The sequence below is a fragment of the Nelumbo lutea genome, chromosome 1 (assembly GCF_056320005.1).
Source record: "Nelumbo lutea isolate HS-2025 chromosome 1, American lotus-T2T, whole genome shotgun sequence".
In the NCBI taxonomy this organism is placed as follows: domain Eukaryota; kingdom Viridiplantae; phylum Streptophyta; class Magnoliopsida; order Proteales; family Nelumbonaceae; genus Nelumbo; species Nelumbo lutea.
Window position 1 is genome coordinate 42,002,375 of NC_142684.1, and position 25,849 is coordinate 42,028,223.

A 25,849-nucleotide genomic window follows, 5' to 3' on the forward strand; every position below is an offset into this window, starting at 1 on the left:
TGTGATGTGCAATGCTCATGGGCCATAAGTACTTGGCCCATGCTGATACGATAGTGGCTCTTGCGCACACCATGGCTGAATGCACATCATGGTGTCCCTAAAGATCATTGGATTATCTCCCTCAGTGGTAGGCCCCATACCTCCTGAAGAGGATACGTGTTGAACCCTAGCCGATTAGGGCCCATCGAAATCTGGCTTTATGAAAGTCAATGGGAGCCACTCTGGTTAGACCTAAATTAAGCTAGGTCGTAATTCTTGTTCCCACCAGCAATATGAGTGCATGTGATAGTTAGATTCATATGATGAACTTTTTAAAGGCCTTCCATCATTAGCATGAAGATGGGTCCTTCAGTAATGAGGAAACACACCAGAAAATGGGTTATCCATTAGCTGTTGAATTTGTCTGAGTGTTTTATAAGATGATAGGGGCATCATAGACCAATGTGGGAGGGGCTTCACTAGAAAATGGGAATTCTCTCACAGTACCTTGGTGTTCACGAATATGATGTGTGAGCACTCACTGGACAGAAAGGTATAACCTAAAATGGCTATGAACCTTGTCTGACAGAGGCCAAAGGGAAAGCTGATATGATGAGTGGATATGATCATTCACAGAAAGGTGGTGGGGTTTTGCAATTGAAATAGTTGGCTCCATGCACCCTATGTGGTTTCCCACATTTCCACAGACAAGTCGTTGTCTCCGTCACTGAGATAGGAGGGAAATCTCAAAGATGAACAAATGGGAATGGAACATAGATTAAAAGCCATATCTATGTAATGAACATGAATCAAATTAGGTTGTGGACTGATATTTGCTCTTTTATCAAAAAATGGCAAACAAACAATTTGCAAAGCTTCTTGACAACAACAAAGGGCCCAAACTATGCCGACTGGTATTGTAACCTCATGCTGGTCTTAACCTCTAAGAAGTTAGATAAGGTGGCCAAGAATCCTGCTCAGGATCGTTCGGGAGATAGGGCTTCTGAGGCCTAGAGAAGAGAATACCAAGAATGGGAGGAGAAAAACTCCCTAGCCTGCTGCTATATCATTGCCTCATTGGATAATCTAATATAGAGGAAATTCGATAAGATCAAACTTGCCAAGGACATATTGGACAGTCTCAAGACAATGTATGAAGAGCAGAACTGTTCTACTCGACCGAAGGTCTTGAAGCAGTTCATGACTGCGCAGATGTCCAAGGGACAATAAGTTCACAACCATTGTCTTTGGATGATGGGTTATATTAACGAACTGGAGGCTCTTGGATCCGGGTTGGATCTGGTAACCCAGATTGATGCTATTCTCAACTCTTTGCCTCCATCCTTCAATCCATTCATCATGAACTACAACATGAACAAGTTGAATGTCAGTTTGCAGGAACTCAACAATATGTTGCAGAGGGCCAAAGAATTGATTAAGAAGGATGAGCCCATTGCCATGCTTATTGAAGCAGGCAAATCGGGCAAGAAGAGGAGGGCAAAGAGAAAGTCCCAGAAGAAGGCCACCAAACCCAAGAAGTAAAGGAAAGACAAGGCATCAAATGCCTATCACTATTGCAAGCAAACCATTCACTGGAAGAGAAATTGTTCTCAATACTTGTAATCCAAGAAAGGTAATATCAAATCTTGTGTCATAGAAACCAATTTGTTGGTTGCTTCTGCGTCTTGGTGTATTGACTTTGGGGCTTTAACTCATGCGTGTAACTCACTGCAAGGGTTCAAGGTAAGCAGAAGGTTGAGTGAAGGAGAAGTAACGCTTTACTTGGGGACTTCTACAAGTGTTACAACTGCGGCCATAGGAATCGTAGAGTCGATTTTTAGAGAAGGAACAATTGTACTCAAAGATTGTCTTTTTGTACAAAATTTAAGAAGAAATTTGATTTCTATCTCAAAACTATGTGCTAATGGTTATTCTGTCTTATTTAGTAATACGATTACTATTAAAAGAAACAATAAATTCATTGCATATGGGGAACTAGAGAACGATCTCTATATTCTACATCCTTCTCTAGAAATTAACATAGCTGAAACTACATCGGCTAATATCCCCAAGAAAAGAATCCATGATACAGTTAATCCCACGTGCCTATGGCATTACCAGCTTGGCCATATCAGTGTTGACTGTATCACAAGGCTGGTAAATGATGGTCCTTTGGATTTTCTAATTGTAGAAGATCTTCCCACTTGTGAGCCTTGCCTTCAGGGTAAGATGAAAAAATGGCCATTTAACGATAAGCCTAAAAGATGTACAAGCACACTTGACCTTATACATAGTGATGTATGTGGTCCCCTAAGTGTTAGGACTCGTAACCAGCACGTGTATTTCATTACATTTACCGATGACTATTCTTGGTATGGTTACGTGTACCTAAAGAGACATAAGTCTGAATCCTTTGAAAAGTTCAAAGAGTTCAGGTAAGAGGTCGAGAAATAGTTAGGGAGACAAATCAAGGCCCTTTGATCAGATCGAGGAGGCGAATATCTCTAATGAATTTAGGGACTACTTGAAGGTCAACGGGATAGTGTTATAGTTGGCTCCTCTTGCTACATCACAACTTAACGTTGTTTCAGAGAGGAGGAATAGGACCTTATTGGATATGGTCCAATTACGTCTCGTACACTCAGAGTTACTCACATCCTTTTGGGGTTACGCATTAGAGACAGTGATATACGTGCTGAATCGGATTCCAACCAAATTGGTTCCGAATACTCCATACGAACTTTGGACCGGAAAGGAACCAAGTGTCAAACACTTGAAGATTTGGGGTTGTCCTGCGCACATTAAAAGAATGAGTGCGGACAAGTTGGAATCCAAGACCAGTCGTTGCCTATTCATAGGCTACCCAAAAGGCTCTATGGGTTACCTGTTCTATGACCCAAGTGAACAGAAGGTGTTCTGCAGCCGAAATGCATAGTTCTTGGAGAATGATTATATCCTAGACTCACATCGTCAGGGAATAGTTCTTGATGAGGAGAGCTCAGGGTCAGTGGGAGGTGTCCCATAGGTTCCAGGAACTGACCAACCTAGAAGATCTACCCGGGTGTCCAAGCCACCAATCCATTTTGGCTATGATTAGGATAGTTACCTGGGGAAAGCCTTGACTAATGAGGAGGATCCCGTGACTTATGTGAAAGCTATGTTGGACATAAATTCCCTGAAGTGGGTAGATGCCATGAGAGCTGAGATGGACTCGATGGAGACCAATGGAGTCTGGACTCTAGTGGATTCGCCCCCCGGGGTAAAAGCAATTGGTTGCAAATGGATCTATAAGAGGAAGAAGGGCCCCTATGGTAAGGTTGAGACCTACAAAGCTCGTCTTGTAGCGAATGGGTACACTCAGAAAGAGGGCATCCATTTGGATCTTGCTAGCTGTAGCAGCATACCATGACTACGAGATTTGGCAAATGGATGTCAAAACTGCGTTCCTGAATGAAAATCTTATTGAAGATATCTACATGCAGCAACCACAAGGTTTCATAGCTGCGGGTCAGGAACACATGGTATGTAAGTTAAATAGATCCATATATGGACTTAAGCAAGCTTCTAGGAGTTGGAACATCCGATTTGACTTTACCATCAAAAAGTTTGACTTTGAGTAGAACCCGAATGAGCCCTATGTTTACAGAAAATCTAGTGGGGATAATGTTACATTTCTGGTTCTGTATGTAGACAACATTCTACTCATTGGGAATGATGTAGGAATGTTGACTATGGTGAAGGTATGGCTTTCACAGCAATTCTCCATGAAAGATCTTGGAGAAGCCTCCTTTATACTGGGTCTTTGACTCTATAGAGATAGATCGAACCGGATAATAGGATTATCCCAATCTGCTTACATTGACAAAATTGTCAAGAGATACAACATAGATAACTCCAAGAAGGGAAATGTTTCTTTCAGGCACAGAGTCACTCTCTCCAAGAAGATGTCTCCCAAGACTTCTGAGGAGATTGAGGGCATGAAGGACGTTCCCTATGCCTCAGTCAGTGTGGTAAGCAGATTCTAGGCCAACCCAGGGCAAGAGCACTGGACCGTTGTGAAAAATATACTGAAGTACCTTCGAAGGACAAAAGAGTTTTGTTTGGTATTCGATGGTAGCTCACTACAGATCCAGGGGTATACTGATGGCAATTTCCAGTTGGATCTAGATGATAGAAAGTCTACATCTGGGTATGTTTTCATGATAGGATCGTGTGTTGTTTGCTGGAAAAGCAATAAACAGGGGTCCACGACAAACTCCACAACCGAAGCCAAATACATTGTCACAAGTGAAGCTGCCAAGGAATCCGTGAGAATGAAAAAGTTCATTCACGAATTGGGAGTAGTTCCATCCAGCACATCACCCATCCCGTTGTTGTGTGACAACAATGGAGCGATCGCTCAGGTTAAGGACCCTCGATTCCACTCGAAGTCCAAGCACATCGAGAGGAAGTACTACGTACTGTGGGAGATTGTTGGTAGAGGGGATGTCCTGATTCAGAGGGTAGCATCAGCGGAGAATGTAGCAGACCCATTGACTAAGCCACTGACATAGAAAGTGTTTGAGAAACACGTGGAATGTATGGGACTTTGACATATACTAGATTGGACCTAAGTGCAAGTGGGAGCTGTTAGACAGCTATATGCCCTTAGCTTTAATCAGTTTGATGTACTTATGGCATTCTTTGTAAAAGAATGAAGTGCATATTTGATTCATGTTCTTGTGGTGTGTTTCTATGTAATACCCTTAAACCGGACACTTAATGAGACTTGTGTTAGTTTAGAATGTTCATAGTCGTTGGATAAGTCTGGGGAGATTTATCCTGCTAAGGTTGACACTAGTATGCTACCAAGTGTCGGGGTGGCCTGTCTCAGCTACCAGGGTGAGACCCGAAACACATGCAGTGTAGGATTACCTGAAACCTTGAACCAGACCAGATTTTCAGTATTGCCCTGGACCTTGGAGATTAGTGGGTAAAACTGGAAAGTTACACCTGACCCCTAGACTCGATTATGATACTGCACTAGATGTCGGATTGGGTTGTCTTTGATATGCCAATCAGTGAGATCCTTAGAGGGGGTCAAAACCTAGGTATGTTGGGACAGTCTGAGAATTCATCTGAGTGGGTGATCATAGTGACAGGATCAGCCCCTTTGTTGGAAAAAGGTATTGATCTGGGATGCACTCTCTCTGATGGAAACCAAGACTACCGGCAACCAATTTCAATCATTGAGATTTGTTTTGCAAAATATATTTTATATACGGATATAAATATATATATATATATATATATATATATATATATATATATGTTACGGTTTCAAAATGTTTGCAAAGGTTTTAATTCCTAGGATCCATGTGAGTAGAGAGTGCAGCACTGCTCCTTGCAGCCGAGGGAGAGGTCCTCTCTTGTCGGGTAGTGTATGATCATTATGGGCTAAGAGGTTAAGTGTAAGGCCATTGAGGGTAATACCTGATGGGATAATCTTGCATCTGCCTACAATCCCTGGGTGTTACAAGGTGGCTTGGCCTAGGGACCACTTAGTGTAAATGTTGGGCCTATAGAGTCCATGTGATGGCCTCAAGGGGTTCATTGGGCTTTCAAGTGAATTCGGCTAGGCCTTGTAACAAAGGCAGGGCCAAACCCTTGTGGTTGATGTGTAGATCAATGCTTGGATCCCACGCCAAACAAGTAAGCCCAACTGGGCAACAGTTTGAAAGGCTAAATGAGCACATATATTTATTGGGCCTAAAGCCCATTTCGAACTGGGCTGATTTGATCAGTTAAAGAAAGGGGTGAATCTGATATTAGATTAGCAGATAGGATAGGGTAAAACCCTATCCACTTAGAGAGTCCAAATCTGAATATAGATTCAGATATGGAAACCTCCTGATAAGATTAGGAGAGGGCTGATCTAATTTGCAGATAAGATAAGAGTCTATCCTTATCACTTAAAGGGAATTCAAATCCAAATATGATTTGGATCAGCAACTCCTAATGGGATTAGGAGCTGATCCCTTTAAGGCTATAAAAGGAGAATGGCAGCAACTTTAGAAGATCATAACATTCAAAACAAAGAGAGAACATAGCATCCAGTGAGACTGAGCTATTTTCTCCTTGCCATCTCCTTCTTGCCGCCGCCACTACTGCCAGTTCGATCTCCTCTTTCTAGCAGGAATGATCAAGATTGGATCTTGATATCAGCCTTTGGAGAAAGGCTGATCTGAAGTTGTGCTCACAGTCCCAGCGAATTTTTGTGAAGGGTTCGGTTCTTTTGGAAGAACATTGTTGATTTTTCTCCATCCTACACTACGCCATTTTCAGTGGGAGCAGTCTTTTGTTCCTACCTTGGGTGTGAACACCTCCATTGGGAGATACTATTTCTCCGTATCAGGTATATCCCTCTCTTGCTTCTGTTTTCAGATCTGGTTCAATTTATGGTTCAAGATTGATCATTGAAAATGCAGATTTTCTAAAACAGAGAATGTGATTCCCAGATGAGGGGAGAGGAAATTTTTGAAATTCCGCCCAACCTTCCTACAAGGTTTGGCCATCCATATGATGGATCTCTAATCCCTTTAGACCGGGTACACCACAAGATCCATGAAGGCCTTTGTAGAGGATACTTGGGGGCAGGGTGCTCGCCCAAAAGGTGCTAAGGCAAGGATATTACTGGCCCACCATGAAAATGGATGCGCTCGAGCTCATCCAGAAATGCGATAAATGATAGAGATATGCCAACATCCTTTATCAACCCGTCACTGACCTAAAGTATTTGACTAGTCCGTTTCCTTTTGCACAGTGGGGGATAGATATTCTCGGTCCATTCCCACTGGCAACTAGACAAAGGAGATTTTTTGTCATGGCCGTGGACTATTTCATGAAGTGGGTAGAAGTTGAGCCACTAGAAACAATTACATCCCAAAACATGCAAAACTTTTTCTAGAAAAACATAGTTTGCTGCTTTAGAGTATCCAAGGTGCTAATATCAGACAACGGGAAGCAGTTCAAAGATATAAAGTTTCAAAGCTGGTGTGTCGAGATGGGGATCCAATAGATTTTCACTCTGGTGGCATACCCTCAGGCGATCGGACGGGCTGAAGTGACAAACAAGGCCATCCTCCACGGACTAAAAGCTCGCTTGGTGTGAACTAAAGGTTTGTGGGTGGACGAGCTGCCCAACGTCCTTTAGGCCTACAGAATGACTATCAAGACCGTAACAAGAGAGACACCATTCAATTTAACATATGGAACGGAGGCCGTGATTCTAGCTGAGATTGAAGTACCGGCCTTGTGGCTTGAGGCATACGACGAAGAAGCTTACAATGACAAACTGTGGACCAACCTTGACCTGATCGAGGAAGTATGTGACCTGGCCTATATCTGGACTATGGCCTACCAACAATGGGTAGCTCGGTAATACAATACTTGGGTCAAGAGACGCCAGTTCCTAGTTGGCAACCTAGTACTCCGGAAGGTAATGGTGCCTGAGCCCAACATAGTCAAGGTTGGTCCGAACTAGGAAGGTTCGCATAGAGTGAGACAGGTTTCCGGAAAAAGTACATATGAGCTCGAGACAATGGAAGGGAAGCGAGTACCCCACGCTTGGAACATTGACAACTTGAGGAGGTACTACATATTAGCCTGTGAGCCAGACAAAAATTTTTTTAAGTCCGGAAGACCACCGAGCTGGTTAGGGCATGCATAGGAGAGTGGACTATGAGTCTCTCCTAGAGCCTAAGGGCTAAGGTGCTGAGCTGATAAAAGATCTCGGCACTATATGAAACCCAGTCGCCTACTCGGCATGGGCAACTTAAGGCCTAGTCGCCTCTTCGGCATAGGCAAGACCAAATATTTCAAGTTCAGCCTCATCAGTATCCAGACAGGTCGGTTACACGCCCTACAATGTTTGCACACCTCGGCTTGTACTGACTTCGGATTATTCCTACTCATGCCTAGCTCACCATCTTGACACCTTGTGATAATCTGCACTTAGAAAAAAATTTGACACAAATGATCACAGAATGGAGAACAAAAAGCACTTCATTACTTCATTGCAAAAAGGATGGTTCTAATACATTTAAAAAAAAAAAGAAAAACACTATTATAATTTTCTACTAAACTGAGCTCAGAGGCTTGGTATACATTATATGTACAAGGAGGTCCAAGAAAAGAGGTAAAAGATATCAGTCTTCATGGGGATCCTCGCCCCCCTCACCAATGTGCTCAGAGTCTCTAGTCGGGTCAACTTTGATAGATGCATCTATGGCAGTAACCTCATCGGTCTCCATGACCTCGCTGACTTCTCCCTGGCTTCCTCATCGACGCCATCATCACCTTCTTCTTTAGAGTCCGGGTCTTCCTTCTCCACCTGGATCACCATCTCCGTGGAAACCCCCATGGTAGTAAGCAGCTTAAGGTTGAGCTAAGGAAATGCATGTCTAGCCAACAAGCGTTAGACTTTGAAACCCTTGCAGAATGCCAAAGTAGCAATTTCGCTCATGAATTCCCTGAACTTCGGAGAAGCTTTATAAGCCTGAACTGCAAGAGCACCGGCCTCCTTTATTTCTTGAGTAAAAATGGCCTCATGATCGGCGACAAGAGCCTTATGATCCGTGACATCTTTCACTAACTCGCGGATGCTCTCATCTCTCCGTTTTGCCTTAGCCTCCCACTTCCTCATGACATCCATGACTCTCAATAGCTTGACTTGGCACTCCAACACTTTAAACTCAGCAGACTGTGCCTTGGCCTCTAGAGTCTTCGCCTTTACCTCAGAGGCTTGCAACAGCGCCATATGTTGGTCATATTGCTCCATCAATGAATGAATCATTGAGTTTGTTTGCAAAGAAGAGCATGTTAGTGAGAAGGGCAGAAAAATGTAAGAGGTAAGAAAACAAGTTCAGGAGCTTACCACCATAAGATGACCCCAAGTTGTTGCAGCGAGCTTGGTTTGTAGCATCTTGGCATACTTGGAGACTTCAGTAGGAAAAACAGCCTCCTTACTCTTGAGAGTGGCCACCTGACCATCGAAGATACTCTGGCCCTCCTTGGGATTTTCATTGGAAGTGGTGACCTTGGGTTCATTGGGTCAGGGTTCGAGCTCTTACGCCATGTCGAACTCGCAAAGTGGCAACTTGGTCCCACGATCATCCTCAACTAGGTTGATGACCGGGGCATCCTCCCTCTTCGTCGAAGCAACAAGTACAGGAGAAGCAATGGGCTCTACATCTGGGAGATCGAAGCGGGATACCTTCCTTTTCTTCATCTTCTTCATGTTGGTGAAAAACTTCGAGATCGGAATATCAGCCATGACACCTGCGAAAAAGAACCAATTAGCCAAAGAGATGAAGTAAGAAGACTAAGTATGTGAAATACTGAAGTGGAAACCTACCCGGGCTTAACCCTGCATTGACCAATTTCTTCTCGGCCAGAAAGTCTTTCAACATTAACCTGAACTTCGCCCAGGAATGGATCTCTTTCCTTGTTTCTTTATCTAGCCTAATGCTGGGGTCATTGATGGCCGTCCTTCAGTGTGTCGGAAACGGCCACCCCTAGCCATAGTAACAATAAAGTAACACCTCTTCCAGGCTAGGACCTTGTTAGGGTACCCGTATAGGATCTTGTACCTAGGTCGGGGTTCAGGTAGTAACTATGCTTCTCGGACGAGGTGACACTAGCAGGACTTTTCTTAATAGAATAGATAAAGCTAAAGATGTCCAAGGTTAAGGGCCTACCGAAATCATGGAAGAGGGGAATGATACCTACTACGATACGAACTGAGTTGGGGTGGAGCTGGTCTATTGTGATGTTAAAAAACTTCAGAATCTATATGATGAAGGGGTGGAGTGGGAAGCGCAGCCCGACAGATAACTGCTCTTCGAAAACCATGATCTCGTCGTGATCGTGATCTTAGGGATCTCCTTCCATGGGAATACTCTAGCCATGGTCATCAGAAAACTTGTAGTAAGCTACTAACTCTTGGAGCCTATCCCCGGTCATGATAGAAGGACCGAAGTGATCTGGCCCCGGCTTTCGAGAACAACAAGAGGTTGAGGCTTCCTTCCTGAAGACCTCACACTCCTATGATAAGGTGTCTGCCTCGGACGGGTTCGATCTAGAGCTATGCACCAAAGTGTCTACATAGGCAAGACAGGACTCTCCCATCTGGGCCTAGGTGCCCACCTCGGCCTCGGTTGACTCACTACTCGAATGCAACAAACTACCAGTACCAATGCTAAACATTGTAACTGAAGAAAAGAAAGAAAAGAAGGCAAGGAACGAAGGTGGTTTACCGAGGACCGAAGATGGAAGGAGACGATTTCGGGAACAAGGATAGGTGACACCGACTTGGAAGCAAATGCGCAACCTCAGGACCACGAACATGTGATATATGGTGAAGTGAAAGGGGCCCCAAGGCCCCTATTTATAGCCGTTGTACACAAATTTGAACAGTTTGGATCGGCATGATCTAACGACTCCTATAAAACCGGTTGCACGCCTCCCTAGGTCAAAATTAGTTGAGCATGCATTTTGACGTCCGCGGAGATAAATAACCAGCATGATGTCCACGCGTCCCTGACGCACAATCTGGTTTTCCCAATCGAACCTCTTGAGCCATCATGATTGAACCACCGAATCAAACTTCAACTTGGGAGGAGAACCAGGCCAAATCCACCAGAGCTCGTCATGAACTCCCCGCACCGGGTCAGGACCCCTGGCACGGGGAGTGGGGGGCAATTGATGAGGGGTAATTTGGCCCGACCTAGTAAGCAGCAAACACATGGACACGACCTGCCAGCTAGATTGTAACTCAGTGTTTACTGCCATCTCAGCACCACCTGTCACCTCAGTGGGTCAAGCTACCTCGAGTGTCTCGAGTATCTCGGCAATGACTGAGGTTCGAGTAGCTCGGGATTGCCTAACTTACCGAGGTGACACGTATCAGACTTCTAGAAGCCCGCCAAATGTCTCCAAACTTTTTGGTATCACGCCACGTAATCGTAGGCTTTAATCTCATCCCGCCCGAATCGGAGAGAAATGATAATCCTTGTCAACTAGTGCGATTTCTGCCTTCTAAGGCATAACGGACCCCTACGGCTTGGGACGAAGTTTCCGGGAGCATTTTGTGGGACCCACGGTAGCCCAACTATATAAGAGCATCAACCTCTTTGACCCAGATACGCGTGATTTAGTGCATTCTAGCTCTCCAACTCTCAAGCTTTCAGCTTGCTACTCACTCACAGTACTGACTTAAGCATTGGAGCGACCTCGTCGGTCTAGCCACCCTAGGTTCTCTGATCCAGCTGTTTTGCAATTCAACTAGCCAACTAAGCAATTGGTGTTCGAACTATCATCCATTTAGGAACATCTAGATCGTGCACAATCACCTTCCTTTCCAATGTAACCCATGGATCAAGTAGAAACGACTTGATGTAATACTTTGATTATTTGACCCATTGCAGGGTAGGATCTTCTTTAGTTGTTATTTTTTCATGTGTCTCACTTGGTTCAACGTCCTTGTCGCCCTGTCATGTGGTTGGCAAAAGACTCTTTCACATTCCATGCACGTTCCTACAGATTTAAATTCAGGATTGAATATGCTAAACCAGAAAAAAAAATCCAATTAATGAAACATATGTTTTCTGGTTTCTAGTATGAAGAAAAATAAAAATGGGATGAGTAGTCAAATATAACCCGCTTCATTTATGTTGCAAAATAGAAACCTATTTTGAGGACCACACCTGAAAGTATAAATTTTTAAGTTGAATGATTCCTTAACATGGTATTAAAGTTTGTATAACTCAATAATTTATTGTTTGATTCTTATTATCTCCATTGTAATTAATTAAAACTTCAACACAAGGTATGAATAGTCTTATGCTTGTCTATGCTTCAAGCCCGATGGGCTTTTGCCTAAAATGGCGTATTAGAGAGAAAAAACCTATTGAGAAACCTTACCAGCTGAAATGAAATTGAGAAAATAAAATACTTGAACCTGAAAAGTATGAATGTATGATCCATACTTATGTAACGTGGACTGGTATAAGTATTCTTTCTTAGGTTAATCATCATCTCAACAAGTCAAGTCAACAAGCTAGAATATAATTTTTTGATTGTATTTATTTTTTTCTTTGTTTTGACAATTTTGCATTTTTTTCCTTCCATTTAATGGCTATTTTGTTTATAGGGGAGAAAGTTGGTCAATGGTATTTTGGTTTTCATTGATCAAAATTCCCATATTCCTTTTTCAACTATATGTGGGGACCAGGGAAAAATTATTTTCCTGGGTATCACTTACCCAGGATAGTGATACCCATCTCCTAGGTGGGTAAATAATTTTCTCACATAGGGGGAAAGTTGCCAACACTTGAATGGGACAAAAATGCCCCTTTTAATAATGGATTTCTATGGCTAAAATGGTCATTGCCTTATTTACCAGAGAAATAAAAGAGCATGGGTAAATGCACTTACCTAGGTAAGTGTTTCCCAGGAAATTTTTTTTTCTTCTTATTTGAGCAGTTCAACTCTGAATCAACACCAAAAGGGAAGCTTTGGGGACTTATATGATGTCTTCGATGTATTATTATCATGGTTATAGTTAGAAATTGTGCAGATGATAATACGCAGACACGCATGCATGTGCACTGCGAAATGCCCATGCTTCTTTACTAAATACATCATAGTTTTATTTAGGACAAACTACTCTTAATGTTTAGCTAATTGACAAACTGTACCCTTACTATTTAACTTTTGTCTTAAACCTCCCCTACTGTTTTTGACAATTACCATCGTTGTTAAGTTGTAACAGAATGAATAACATATCCCTTTTTCCCTTAAGCCCTTCGATCCCATTTTTCTTCTCCCTTCATTCTCTCTTTATCCCTTCTCTTGCATTGTCACTACCATTGCAACTCGTTGCCGTGGCATCATCTCTGGGAGCCCTCTTTTGGTTATACCATTGACAAAGTGGTTCCCCAGAGATGAATTAAAGGGTCTCCTAGTGGTTATACCTAACTAATGGAAATCTGAATAACCTTTGATAGGGTTAGCAAGACGTCTCTTGTTGTGGTCACCATTTCAAACTGTGTTGTTCATGATGGAGGGGATAGAAGATGATGTCACCATCGATGGGGGGGGGGGCAGTGTGATGGGTACAGTTGCAGAGATCGGTACAGTTGGTGAGGCAAGCAACTTAGCAGGTTCAGCCGTAGGAGGTGTTGATCGAGTAGGGTGAGTTACTTAGCTAAGGTTTTCCAATTCATTGCATCTAAGACTCCATCTCACGACCTTTCTTGGGACGTCAGCACTGGGAGCTACCTATCTACAAAATCTATGAGTCCTCTCTCTCACACACAAACAAACATACAAATTTTCAGGCTTTCTGACACTTTGTTATTTTTAGTTGGCCAGAATTTTCAAGACCGTGGTGGCCATAGTCACAAGCCAGGAGCAGCTATCATTTGCACCCAAGCTACCCAACATTCATTACGAGCAGACCTCTCCCATCTTGTCCATAGATGAAGTCAAAACAAAGTGGCAACAGAAGCAAGCGTCAATGTTTGTGACTGCATCCTAATCTCTTTGGTTTGATATCCCCAACTTTTACCAACAGGTGAAATGGATACTCAGAAAACCCAACAAAGTGATTGCAGCATGGTGGTTCATACAGCCAGAAGTTAACGAATCCGTCGATGCTATCTTCTGGAGGCTTTATTGGGAGTCCAATCCTTATTAGGCCCTGCTCGTAAAGTCGTCGATGATAAGTATAGAAGCCTCCATTTTCCGTTTGAACCAGTTGGGAGGATGGATCACATTGGTCCCTTCAAATACAAATCATATCATGATGGGTTCTTGGGAAGATGGAGAGAGAGAGAGAGGTCGGAGGAGGAAGGGGATGCCGATGTTTTGTGGTTGCATTGAGAGGAAGGGGACAAGGTTAATATTGCGTTTTAAAAAATTTTTAATTGGCACATGGTGTCACATGTCTATGGATTTTGACGGAATATTATTGGACGCTAATGACAGGGTTAGATCTAGTCAATTGTCAAAAACAGTGGGGGTGGTTTAAGACAATAGTTAAACAGTAAGGGTGCAATTTGTTAATTAGCAAAACAATAGGGGTAGTTTAAGAAATTTGCCATTTTATTTATTTATTATTCTTTGATTGATTATTATATTGTTTCGTACATGTTCTCTTTTATAAAAAAAGAACGAAAAAAAAAGAAAATCCAAGGGTTCACTCAAGCTTATATTCTGAGGCCATGTTTGGGAGTGCTTAAAAATAAGTGCTTATTCGAAATAAGGGCTTATTTGGACCGTGACCACACACCATTAAGCACTAATTGCTCATTCCAAATTTCTAACTATTTTTTAATAAGCACTCATTCAATTTTTTTCTTCCAAAACTATCCCTAGTGGAATTTTATAAAAGTACTTTTGCAAAAGTGCTTTTGTAAAAGTACTTCCATAAAGGTACTTTTATAAAAGTACTTCCATAAAAGTGTTTTTATAAAATTACTTTCGTAAAAGTGCTTTTATAAAATTGCTTTTGTAAAAGTGCTTTTATTGAAGTGCTTTCATAAAAGTACTTTTATAAAGTTATTTTATAAAAATGCTTTTATTAAAGTGCTCTCATAAAAATACTTTCATAAAAGTGCTTTTGTAAAATTTGAAAGAAAATGAAGGACAAAATAGTCACATGCTTATTTAAGTGCTTATTAGGGAAAAAGACTACCGAACACACAATATGAAATAAGTGTTTATTTTTTAAAGTAAGCACTTGAAAAACTTGGATGCCAAATGCAAATGCAAGTAAGTGCTTATTCGAATAAGCACATGTTTTTATGCACTTATTCAATAAGTACTTATTTTGAACATAAGCACTCCCAAACATGGCTTGTCTTTTTCTTAATAATAAATTAATAATCTCCTTTGAGAAAAGGAACTTATTTTAAATATAAAATTTCCTTATCTTTTTTGTGGTAGCTAGGCAAAAGGTTTTGGCATTGCAAAGTACAAGAGTTTTGTCCCATTGAACATTTAAACAAATTACAGAAATATGCCTTTAATCAAAATATTATTTCTCCACTTAATTAAATTAAATGAAAACCCAAGCAAATTAAAAGGTCATATATTAGGGCAATGCTTGGTATCAAAGTGTTGTGTGTCTCTGCACCAAATATGCGGAAAAAATGTACAATTGTTTAATGTGCTTTATTACTTGTAAGTACCACTAGGTGAAACAGAAACACAACAACAACAGAAATATCAAAATATCAAAATGATGTTTCCTCAAGTAAGGAAACATTATCCCATATGAGAAAAATAGAAAATGTTTATAACCAAACAAGATCAAAGCATAATAACTTAAGTGGTGCTGATTTATTAGTGCAACCAAATCACAATAGAGACACAACACCATGATACCAAACCCCACTAGAAAACTTCATCTTCGCATGAAGTTTGATTTAGCAAAATAATGAGAAGCCAAAGGCTATAGAAATGCAAATAACAAATGCAATGACTTGTGACTAACCAAAATAATGTAAGAGTAAGTAATCCAATTTTAGACTTAATTAAGATGGGTTTTCCAGCAACAGATGCACCAGAAGTTCCAAGTGAGCCTCAAGCAGTGGTACAAGTCATTGCGTAGTGAAAAGATCCAGCAGTCACCCAGATTATGAACTGTAACAGAGCATTGCACAACAGTAGACCGGCTCATTGCGTGACCAAGTCAAAATTTGATGTCCGGAGAGCATAATTAGGCCACACACATATGACCAGACAGGATATGGAATCTGCACGATTGGGCCCACACTACAAGCTAGATTATGTCCCACCATGTGGGTCCCTACACTAAATTCCAAATCTGTGGCATTCAATAAAAGAGAGTTAATTAGATTCCTTTCCATCCAGAATTTGCCCATAAATGATCAAATCCAAATGATTGTAACTTATAACCCATATTAGATATTGGCAGTACAAGACATTCGATGGGCGTGTGGGCTGGGTTAATCCTAGCCTCACAAGCTACTCTTTCAAACCAGTGAATGAGAATTATTTCATGTAAGAGAATAGAAACAGTGCATACCTAATGAACAAGAGGGCCCCACACTATGGAGCTCTAATTCCACTGATTAGTCGTTTGAAATTAAGCTTGATTAGGTTGAAGCTACCATCCATGTGAGAAATGATATGTTAACTACATTAATTTCTCTATCAGTATGTAGATAATCACAAATTATTTAATTATTAAGGGAAAGAAAGCGAGGTTAGGAATTGACTAGTTCAAATACAGCCTGCCGACCCGCCAAAAACGCTCAACCTTTCCCTGGTTCAGGTTTGGATCTTCTTCTTGGTTAGAATTATCAGGGGTGGCCAGCCACGATAGAGCGATTAGCTTCATACAGGGCTGTCAATCGGTTGGTTCTGATCTGGGTCAAGGTAGATTAGTCCCAGACCGAAAGCCAAACAACTGATCCAGTCCTGGCCAGATCTTTTAGGATCTATAAGTAATAAACCCAGAACCAACCCTCTTATTTTATATTAATTAATCAGGCTTATTAGGTCTGACCTGATAAGATCCGATTATAATTGAGGTCCTCAGCAGCTAATTCTCTTGTTCTCCTCAGAATACCTTATATCCTTTATAAAATGACAATTTTAGGCGTATTATATGAAACCATTACCCATAAGTCATGAGAGACATAAATAAAAGGCTAGGAGGAATCTTTGTCATCTGTTTACATACATATATTAATACAGGCATAATGTATATACATAATTTGATTGTTAATCAAGAATCAACCCATTGACAGTCCTATCAGTCTCAACATAGCTATCCTTGAATGGTAGGGTCTGGGTGCACATATTTCTGACCCAATTGTACCCATTAGTTCCAAGCATTTGCACGCTTGGGTCTGAACCACACCAGTACCGTAATGGGGCCAGGACCCGACAAAACCTAGAAACCATGCATAAAATAGAATAGGTTTTGGGTCAGGGTACACGTGGACCTGGCCCAAACCTGACCTATTGAAAGTATCATGTTGAGTCACAAGCCAAACCAATTACCCATTAAACCCTAACCATTAATTAATCAAGGTTGTCTTGTTGCCCGGATTCTGGGCCCCATTTCTATCTAACAAGGTCTTCCAAGATAAGATTTCCATTTGATGTTTACTTACTGCAGTTGGAGTTGGATTTACACAAGATAATGGGTTAAGGATGAATGTATAAAACTATAAATAGAGTGGAATTAAAGGGGGGTTTGGTGTAATTGTGAGAGCAGATATAAAGGGTGCCTTGAACATGCGCAGCATGTTATCTAAATACACTTTATACCAGCAAAGGGGGCCCACCCTACTCATATTACTCTTTTTTTTTCTTTTTTGTTGAAAGGAGTTGGCGTGATTCCATTCCCTTCACGCACTGTTTTTTGGGCCTGGTATTATTGTAGTAACCAAAATAATATCCATGAAAGCAGAGACAAGGACCATCCAACAGAACCTCATCTATATCCCATCAAACCTCCATGAATGCCACATGTAAATAAAAAATCTCTCAGAGAGAGAGAGAGACATGCGTGGTCCGACCCATTATAAATTTTTTGCTACAATAACATTTTTTACATGTAATTCGGTAATAAACTTATTTGTTTGATAAATTGATACATTTGTACATCATAATATTACTAGTATGACAAAAATAGGTATTCGAGTGGGATATCTTTGTAATGTATCAGTATACATATCCATATTATCCATACAATTATGAAGGATTATTTTTCCTTTCTTTTCTTACATTTTCCTTCAAACCAAATATAGGCTTAAGGTCTTAATCGATTACAAAGAAATCAAATTTGATCCTCATAAAACTATCACACCGTCCTGACAGTTCCTTGCAGCCATGCATTGAATATATTTCTTCATGGATAAAAACATACAAAGACCGACTTGTTTCTAATACATGGTTGCAAAAGGCTGTAAGAACGGTTCTGTGTGAAAACCAAATCTGAACTTGGTTTGAAACAATTTTTATTTATTTTTGTTTTATTTTATGTTTGTATTTCAAGATGAAAACGTTAAGAGTTTCACCAATTAAGTTACACATTAAACCAAGAAAAAAGAACAAACCAATGAAGCCTACAGGTTACATTTTTGTAAACCAAATAAACAAGATTAGAGATATATCATAACTACAAAGTGGAAAAGACATGAATAGGTTTTAATGAATCTGTTCTACCCGGGTCATGTTTAAGGGTCTCAACCTTATACTGTCTAACCTAGAATTTCCTTATTTTAATTGATGGGCCAAACCAACCTGGTATATGGAGGAGGTGGGTCGGGTTGGTCAACATATCCAAATAACGGATCAGATTCGGCAACTTGAAAATTTTGAAAACAGTGGGCAAGTTGGCAACTCCTGTCAACAAATGCCAATTCTAAACAATATCAAATGTTCTCTCTCTCCACACGAAAATTAAAAGAAAAAAAAAAAAAAAGAAAGGAAAGGCTAAACGAAAAGCTATAAGAATTCAATTCAGCTTTGAATGAAACCCTACTGGACGAATTTCTCCTTCCATCATGTGTGGATAAGATATGCTAATCCTTCATTGGACTAATTTCTATAAAGCTATCAATCAAATATCCCCCAAAAACAAACATGTATTGCTTTTTACAAATTATAAGTTATCATCCCTTTATGAATAACTTAATAAAGGATAAGTGGGTACATCATCAACATCAGGGCTGTAAACGGATCGGGTCGAGTTAAATCCACGTCCGATCAGATTATCAAACACTTGGATTTGAATTTGATCAAAGTCCTATATTTTGGATTTCAGATTGGACTCAGAATTAATCCGCATCCACTTTATTGTGTTTAAAATAACAAAAAAATTAATATTTTTAATTTATACATATATAAAATGTGTATAAATATTTAATATTAAAATTGTCATTTATAAACTTTATATAATTATATAAATATGTACCTGATCAGACTAATTTTAATCAAATCAGATGGATTTAAATATGTACATGACTGATTATTAATTGCTATCAAGTTTTAACATCCAAATCTAGGATAATTATATTCAGAGTTGAATTTGATATCAAACATTCAGCGTCTGATGACAGCCCTAATCAACATGGTGAATGTCATCAAGACCTTCAAAGGTGCAAATACTTGCAAAATTATGAGAATGGATCTAAAAGACTGGGACAGTTTGGGAAAAAAAGGTTTAAAACTGTTCTAATTTTCCACTCTAGTTGCAAATTTGCATTGCAATTATTATTATTATTATTATTATTATTATTATTATTATTATTTCTTCATCAAGGAGGATTTTGCTTGGAATTCTTAGCTTCCCCTCACGTATTATCAAAAAAGTATATATAAAAGAATGGAATGGGGAAACCCCATATAATTGAGATAAGGCTTATATGATGATTACAAGTGAAACTTTTGTTTGCACAAAATACCCCAACTTTTTATTTTGGCCTCCCTTTCATTGTAAGGACAGAAATGTAATTTGAACAATCACTTTAAGGTATTAGCTCCCATTAATATTCATTCAATCATATTTTTTTATTAGAATAGCCCTATTTTTGAATTTGGTATTTCTCCAATTGTGAAGACACAACATGTAATTTGAACTATTACATTTCTTTTCATTCAATTCCCTCTCATTAAGTCGTATATTTTGGATATTAACACTCATTATTTTATTAAATCTTATATTATTTTACTATATTAAAAAAGTAAATGCGACAAAAAATAATTTTTTATTGATGATATAAATAAAATATAAATTTAAAATCAACCCAGAAAATGGAGTTGTTTTCCTATCTGGTGGCGAGTCAATAATTCAACTTCAAATGTATAATCCCTTGATGTCATAATTAAATAACAATAAAAATATAAAATATAAAATATACGAAAAAATGTAGACAATATTTGAATACATCTCTAATATTGTATATTCATCATGGTAATAAAAATAACCATGATAAATAAGAATAATTTTTCGATATATAGAAATATAAAGAAATATATAAACTAATTTTGAAAATATATTATTTGTTATCATTATCATAAAAAATTGTTATTTATAATACATATCCACATTTAATATATATATATATATATATATATAGATATAAATAGATAGATAGATATGCCATAAGTATAATGGACAAATACCTTAATTGTTTCAATAGGTTTATCCTTGATCCAGTCCGTTGAAGTCAAGTTACTCAGAAGACATCCTTTTTGATGAAGAGAGGTGGGTTCAAGCTGCAATAGACAAATTCTCTAGATTGTACAGCAGCCCGTGTGCACCAAGTCACAAACTCCACTAACCCACTAATCAGGTGTAGCGTACACAACCTTACTCCCGTGGGGTTGGGGTCAAAGTCGCATTGAATACCAAAAAAAGAAAAATAGGTTCATACGTGTCACTGCGTCACCAAGACAATACATTTGCACCACCTTTGGTATCACATCCACGTGGTTCGTCTTAATTTGACAATTAAGCATAATAATGAGGTTGGTTAAGAGGTCTAAATTGAAAACTTGATGGACATGAACCGTGAAGCAAGGTGGGTTCCAGTGTTCATCTTTTGCAAATGGAGGCCACCAATAGCAAGAAATATGAATGAAGTTGAGCGTGCGTGTTGATATTCTTGCTTGTCTCTAAGTGTCTTTATGAAAAGGAATTCTGGTGAAGGGAAAAGAATACAAATCCAATAAAAAGTTTCCCAACAAGGCAGTTTGGCCTTTGCTAATCTAAATATATATTGCTGCAAGGGATATAGCCTCTATTCTAGTTTTTGGCGTGGTGGATAAATATTAATTAATCTGTGTTCATAAAGTATCGAACGTCCATTATTAAGTAGGTTCTAATGAAGATAATTAATAATAAACACAGCACTCCATAATGTTACTGTACCAATACCTCAGTTATATGGCAAATTACAGGTTCATGAATCTGATCCAAACAAGCCCTAATAGTTTATGTGGTTCACAAGTGACCAAATGTACTCTTTCTTGTTCTCAAGAATCAAGGGAAAACAGCCTAATTTTGGCCACTTGTTATTCTAAATTGGTAATTGGTAATTTTGGGCTATAAACTAGACATTAAAGCAGACATTGAATAATGACACGAGCCTAGAAGAGAAGGTGTAAGTAAGATATATCACCATAAAACCATGAAAGGATCCATTCATCTGTGGTCAGGATTATGGATAGATGCAATTCTTGGTCTATGGCCCGCCTATAGAGTTACCTAAACCCCTAGATTATAGAGATTCATGATCACATATTTTAATCCGGCCCCATACTTGAGGGGTCTCCATATTAAAATACGAAATTAATGCTCTCTTCCATTATAAGGTTGATAAAGAAAACCTAGCTAGCTAGCTAAAATCTAGTATACACATTCAGGGGGTCCATCCTAATTAGAACCCTAGCCAGCCAAAAATAAATATGATTAATTAGATCATATAAACAATTTATTATTTTATTGTGTTCTTTGGGAATGAGGTGAATGATTTTGATAAATTTATTGTGTTCTTTGTGTTCATCCCTGCTGTGGAACATCATCTGATCAAGTTCCCTCATACAAATGAAGTAGTGGGTCCATCAACTAGGAGGATCTAAACATACGCTGTATGAGAGAGATGCACATGAACACAAATTTCTTCCAGGGTTGATCACGGGTCGGGGAGGATTCTTCCCTTGGGCTGATGTTGTTGAAATATTGTAAAGTAAAATTCAGCCGCCTTTCCTTAATTCCTTTATTCTAATTACATTGAACATGAAGCTGAAAGGGAAACCCAACCAGGTCGAAAACAAAAGAAATAAATAATTTAACAAACCCAAAAAGCAATGACGGACCGAAGGAGGAAAAAGTCCCATCACCCCCCCCCCCGCAAGTGGGTCGCTTCAACCATGTGCGATCATGTGGTGGTTGGCCCCCTGTGGGCCCATAAATCCACTTCTCCAACTCTAAATCTCAAATAAAGAGTGGTTGAAAGAGGAAAAAAATTAAAATAAAACCTTGATTCCCAAGTTTCCTTCCTCTCACCACCGTCCAATTTTCATCCTCTCACACCAATCTTCCTTTACTAATCTCCTCCTCCCAATTGCTTGAAACCTCTACAACCACAAGCTCCTCCTTCATTTCTTCTTCAACCCCTCTCTCTCTCGTTTGTGTTTGAGTTAATTTGTTCTACTCACTGGTTGAGGCTGTTGTTATTGGCGGGTTGATACCTTGTGTCAGAACTGAATTTTGCCTTTTGCCTTTCTGAACAAGCGGACCCTTTGTGTCAGAAGAAAATCCCTATCTCCAATGGTCGTTTGTCTTTCCATCTATCCGAAAAAGTAACCCCCCATAGTTAGTTATAAGTAGTACGATCAATATCAGTAGCCAACTTATTCAAGCCTAAAAAATTATACAACTTCTTCCTCTCTAGTCTCTTCTCTTCTGCTCTCTCTAACTCTCTTAATTTCTCTCTGCATCTTCCAGGAGTCTTCAGTTATACTTAGGTTCAATGAATTCCAAGAGCTTATCCTCAAACCCTTGTCGGAAAACCAGCTTCACCCGGAGATTTCTTCGAGCTCTCGCAGAAATAAGAAGGGAGGAGCCCAATTCTTCCTCTCACGTCGACATCAGTCGGCGCTGCCAGAGAATTAAGGTTGCTGCTTATGCGTCAATGGCTTCCGCTGTGGGATCGAAGAGAGCTTGGAGCCGGGCCATGATTTGCAAGGTTCGAAACCGAGCTATATGCCGAGCTTCCATGAGACAGAAGATCAAGATCTCAAAGTGGAAGAAAGCCGTGGCAAATAAGCAGAGGCGAGACGTGAACCAAGAGGACGAACTCCGAAGACTTGTTCCGGGTGGTAAATCCATGGATTTCTGCAAGCTGTTGGAGGAAACTGCTCATTATATAAAGAGTCTGACCACCCAGGTACAGGTCATGCGAAGTATCGCTGATTACTACTCTACTTGAGATTGGTTTTACAGCTTCAAAAATAGAAAATCAAATATATATGGATGGGTCGAACAGACGAAGTAAGAGAAAAGAAAAAAGCTTGAAGTTCGGGAGGTAAGTTTCTAGACCCGGGAGAGAGGGTTTATACATAACTGGATTTCTACATTCAGCATACTTATATACATACATAACAATATTAGAAGTTTTCAGAGGTTGGCTGTAAATTAGAGATGAACAATTGATGATGGTTGTGAGAAGAATACAGGGTTTTTAATGGTTTGTACATAGGTATAACTTGGTTGGTGATACAATCCTTTTTTCTATCTTTTGTATATTATTCATCTCTCCCTTCCTCTCTCTCTCATCTCTCTTCATCTATCTATCCATTCATCCATCTCTATGGCATTTGTTTTACAGCATTGAAATGATCTTTAGACAAGTGCTGCAGGTACGAATATGCAGAGGTCTTATCTTGGGTGGGTTGACGGTGTTAAGGTAATTAAGATGCTCATGCAAGGAGAAGTAGTGGAATGAATAATTCCATAATTAAGGATCATTATTGGCCAAAAAAATAATGAACCAAAATAAATAAAAAAATGTAAGTGGCTTTAGATAAAGTGATGATGTATGAGTATGAGGTGGTCGATGGGTCCCACCTTCTCTTGAACATGTTCTTGATCTCTGTGATAGCTGTTACCATCTAATGGTTTGGAGCCACTGGACAAGTCATTTGGTCTGTTTTAACATCTTAGCTAGGTTTTGCTTCTCTCCTAGTTAAGAGTTCTATTTAGTATCTGAAATGGGTATATGGTCCCATCAGAAAGGTCGTGAGAAACTATTCATTCCTTCCATTTGCCTACTACTATTGATTCTACAAGGAGTCACTTCCTTCTTTAGTGCATAGCAACAGAAAGGCCCACCATCTTTGTAGTATGAAAGATTGGGTTGGCCAATCAAAACTCTTTGGAAATGTATTATTTAGGTTCAAGAACTGCTAGTAGTACTACGTTTTGTTCTCAATGGGTAGCATGTGCTTTTTTCACTTTATTTTGAGAGGCCATTGGAGTACAGGCACATTGACTACATCAATTGGGGTCCCTGCTGTTTTACTGAAGGCTTCCATGATATTCTATATGAGAGGTGAAATGATTTGTAGTTTCTTGGGTATAAATTGAATTGGGTATAGTTTGACAATAGAAGGGACTTACAATAAGATATACTATGACCCTTGGACCAAGTCTGGTATGGATTTTGTATAATGATAGAATGGAAAATTTTGATAATAATAAAATCACTTTGGACCAAAACCAAAACTTGAAATAGGTGAAATTGGTCTGAGCTTTTTTGAATTTTCTCAAATGGAGTCCTAGGTTGGGAATACATGATGTAAGGGTTTCTGTTGCAGGGACTGAAGCCACAGCTAAAAGATTTCCAATTCATGAAATTACCAAATTTTATAAGCCATGATTCTCTATATAGCATCTTGTAAAGTTTCTACCAATGCAATTTAATTCTAGGTTGTTAGAAATGTTTGCTGTCTCAATAAGGTAAATAGAAAATATTTATGTGAATTGATATGTAACATAAAAAACTGATAACTTTTTTTTTTTTTGGTATCCAGTGCTATGCAGCATTAATAACTTCCCCCTTACCCCTTCTTCCCCAAAGTGCTGGTTGCAGGATTTGATTCCGCGTCAATATTGGAACAAACCATCAGCTAACACACCAACGAGCCAGCCCTCCATTGGTCACATAAAATTGATAATTAAGTCATATATAATATAATACAAGAAATATAGTTTAGGACACATATGTAAATGTAAATGTATATGAATGCCTCTATGTTTTGAATGTCCATTTATGTGATTCTAATTTAATTAGAAAAAAAAACTATACAATTTAATTCAAAAAAATTAATAAGGAAAATATTTCTGCCCAATTATCTATTTCTGAATACACAAACACCTGCATGAATAAATACATACCTATCACACTGGAATAAATAAATTCTTAATTTAAAATTGTGGGGTTTTATTAATTAATATTTTGAAATTGTTAATTAAACTGACTAGTTCCAGTTTTAATGACAATTAATACTAATTAAGGTAATTGAATATTTAAATATGAAAAAGGAATCAATGCAAAATACATGTTTGAAGAGTTTGGAATAAATAAATTTAAAACCATTAATGCTTTTATTAGATAATGGCCTAAAAGAAATTAACTAAAAGTTTATCCTAATATTATAAAGAAAAAATAGAAACTATACATTTTAAAATTTTAAAGAAAAAGTATATCTATAACCATATATTCTACTGTATAGCAACTTTTTCCAAACATTCTTTCACGCTTTTTCATTTTATTAAAAAATAACTTTCAATGAAATGAAATCCAATTATGGGCCCTTTATGTTGGGCTGGTTTTTTCTTTTTTTATTCCAAGGTTAAATTTTAATACAAAACATATTAAGTCTTAAACAAAGAGATTCGTAATTAATAGAAATCATACGATTTGACTGGAATCGTAACTTTTGATTGATAGTTAAACAATTAAGTATTCACTTTGCTCAGTTTGTAATACATGGGGAGTAAAGAAGTTGTTCTGTTAAACATAAACTACATCAGTCATAGAATATAAAAAATCATTTACAAATATGATTGCCACAAATTTGACAGGAGTCTTAGTGATAGCTATTGCGTCATCTTATTGTTATATTTTCCTTGGGTAGTCCAGGTGTAACCACTATACTACTCGGTTTTGTTATATGCAATTACTTTAATTATTTTTATCCATATGAGCCGGTTAATATGAAAATATAGGATTTTCATTGTCGATTTTCTAAATGCTTTATATACTCTCTTCAAGCATAA

The 25,849-nt window shown here is 38.9% G+C and overlaps 1 protein-coding gene across 1 annotated transcript; it reads left to right on the plus strand.

Annotated features, from left to right (window-relative positions):
- Positions 1-22,032: 22,032 nt before the first annotated feature.
- On the plus strand, positions 22,033-23,336 carry LOC148874395 (transcription factor IBH1-like). Its single transcript, XM_088975626.1, has 2 exons — positions 22,033-22,368; positions 22,514-23,336. The coding sequence occupies exons 1-2, from the start codon at positions 22,337-22,339 to the stop codon at positions 22,995-22,997; spliced, it is 516 nt and encodes a 171-aa protein (XP_088831752.1). The 5' UTR covers positions 22,033-22,336; the 3' UTR covers positions 22,998-23,336.
- Positions 23,337-25,849: the final 2,513 nt, after the last annotated feature.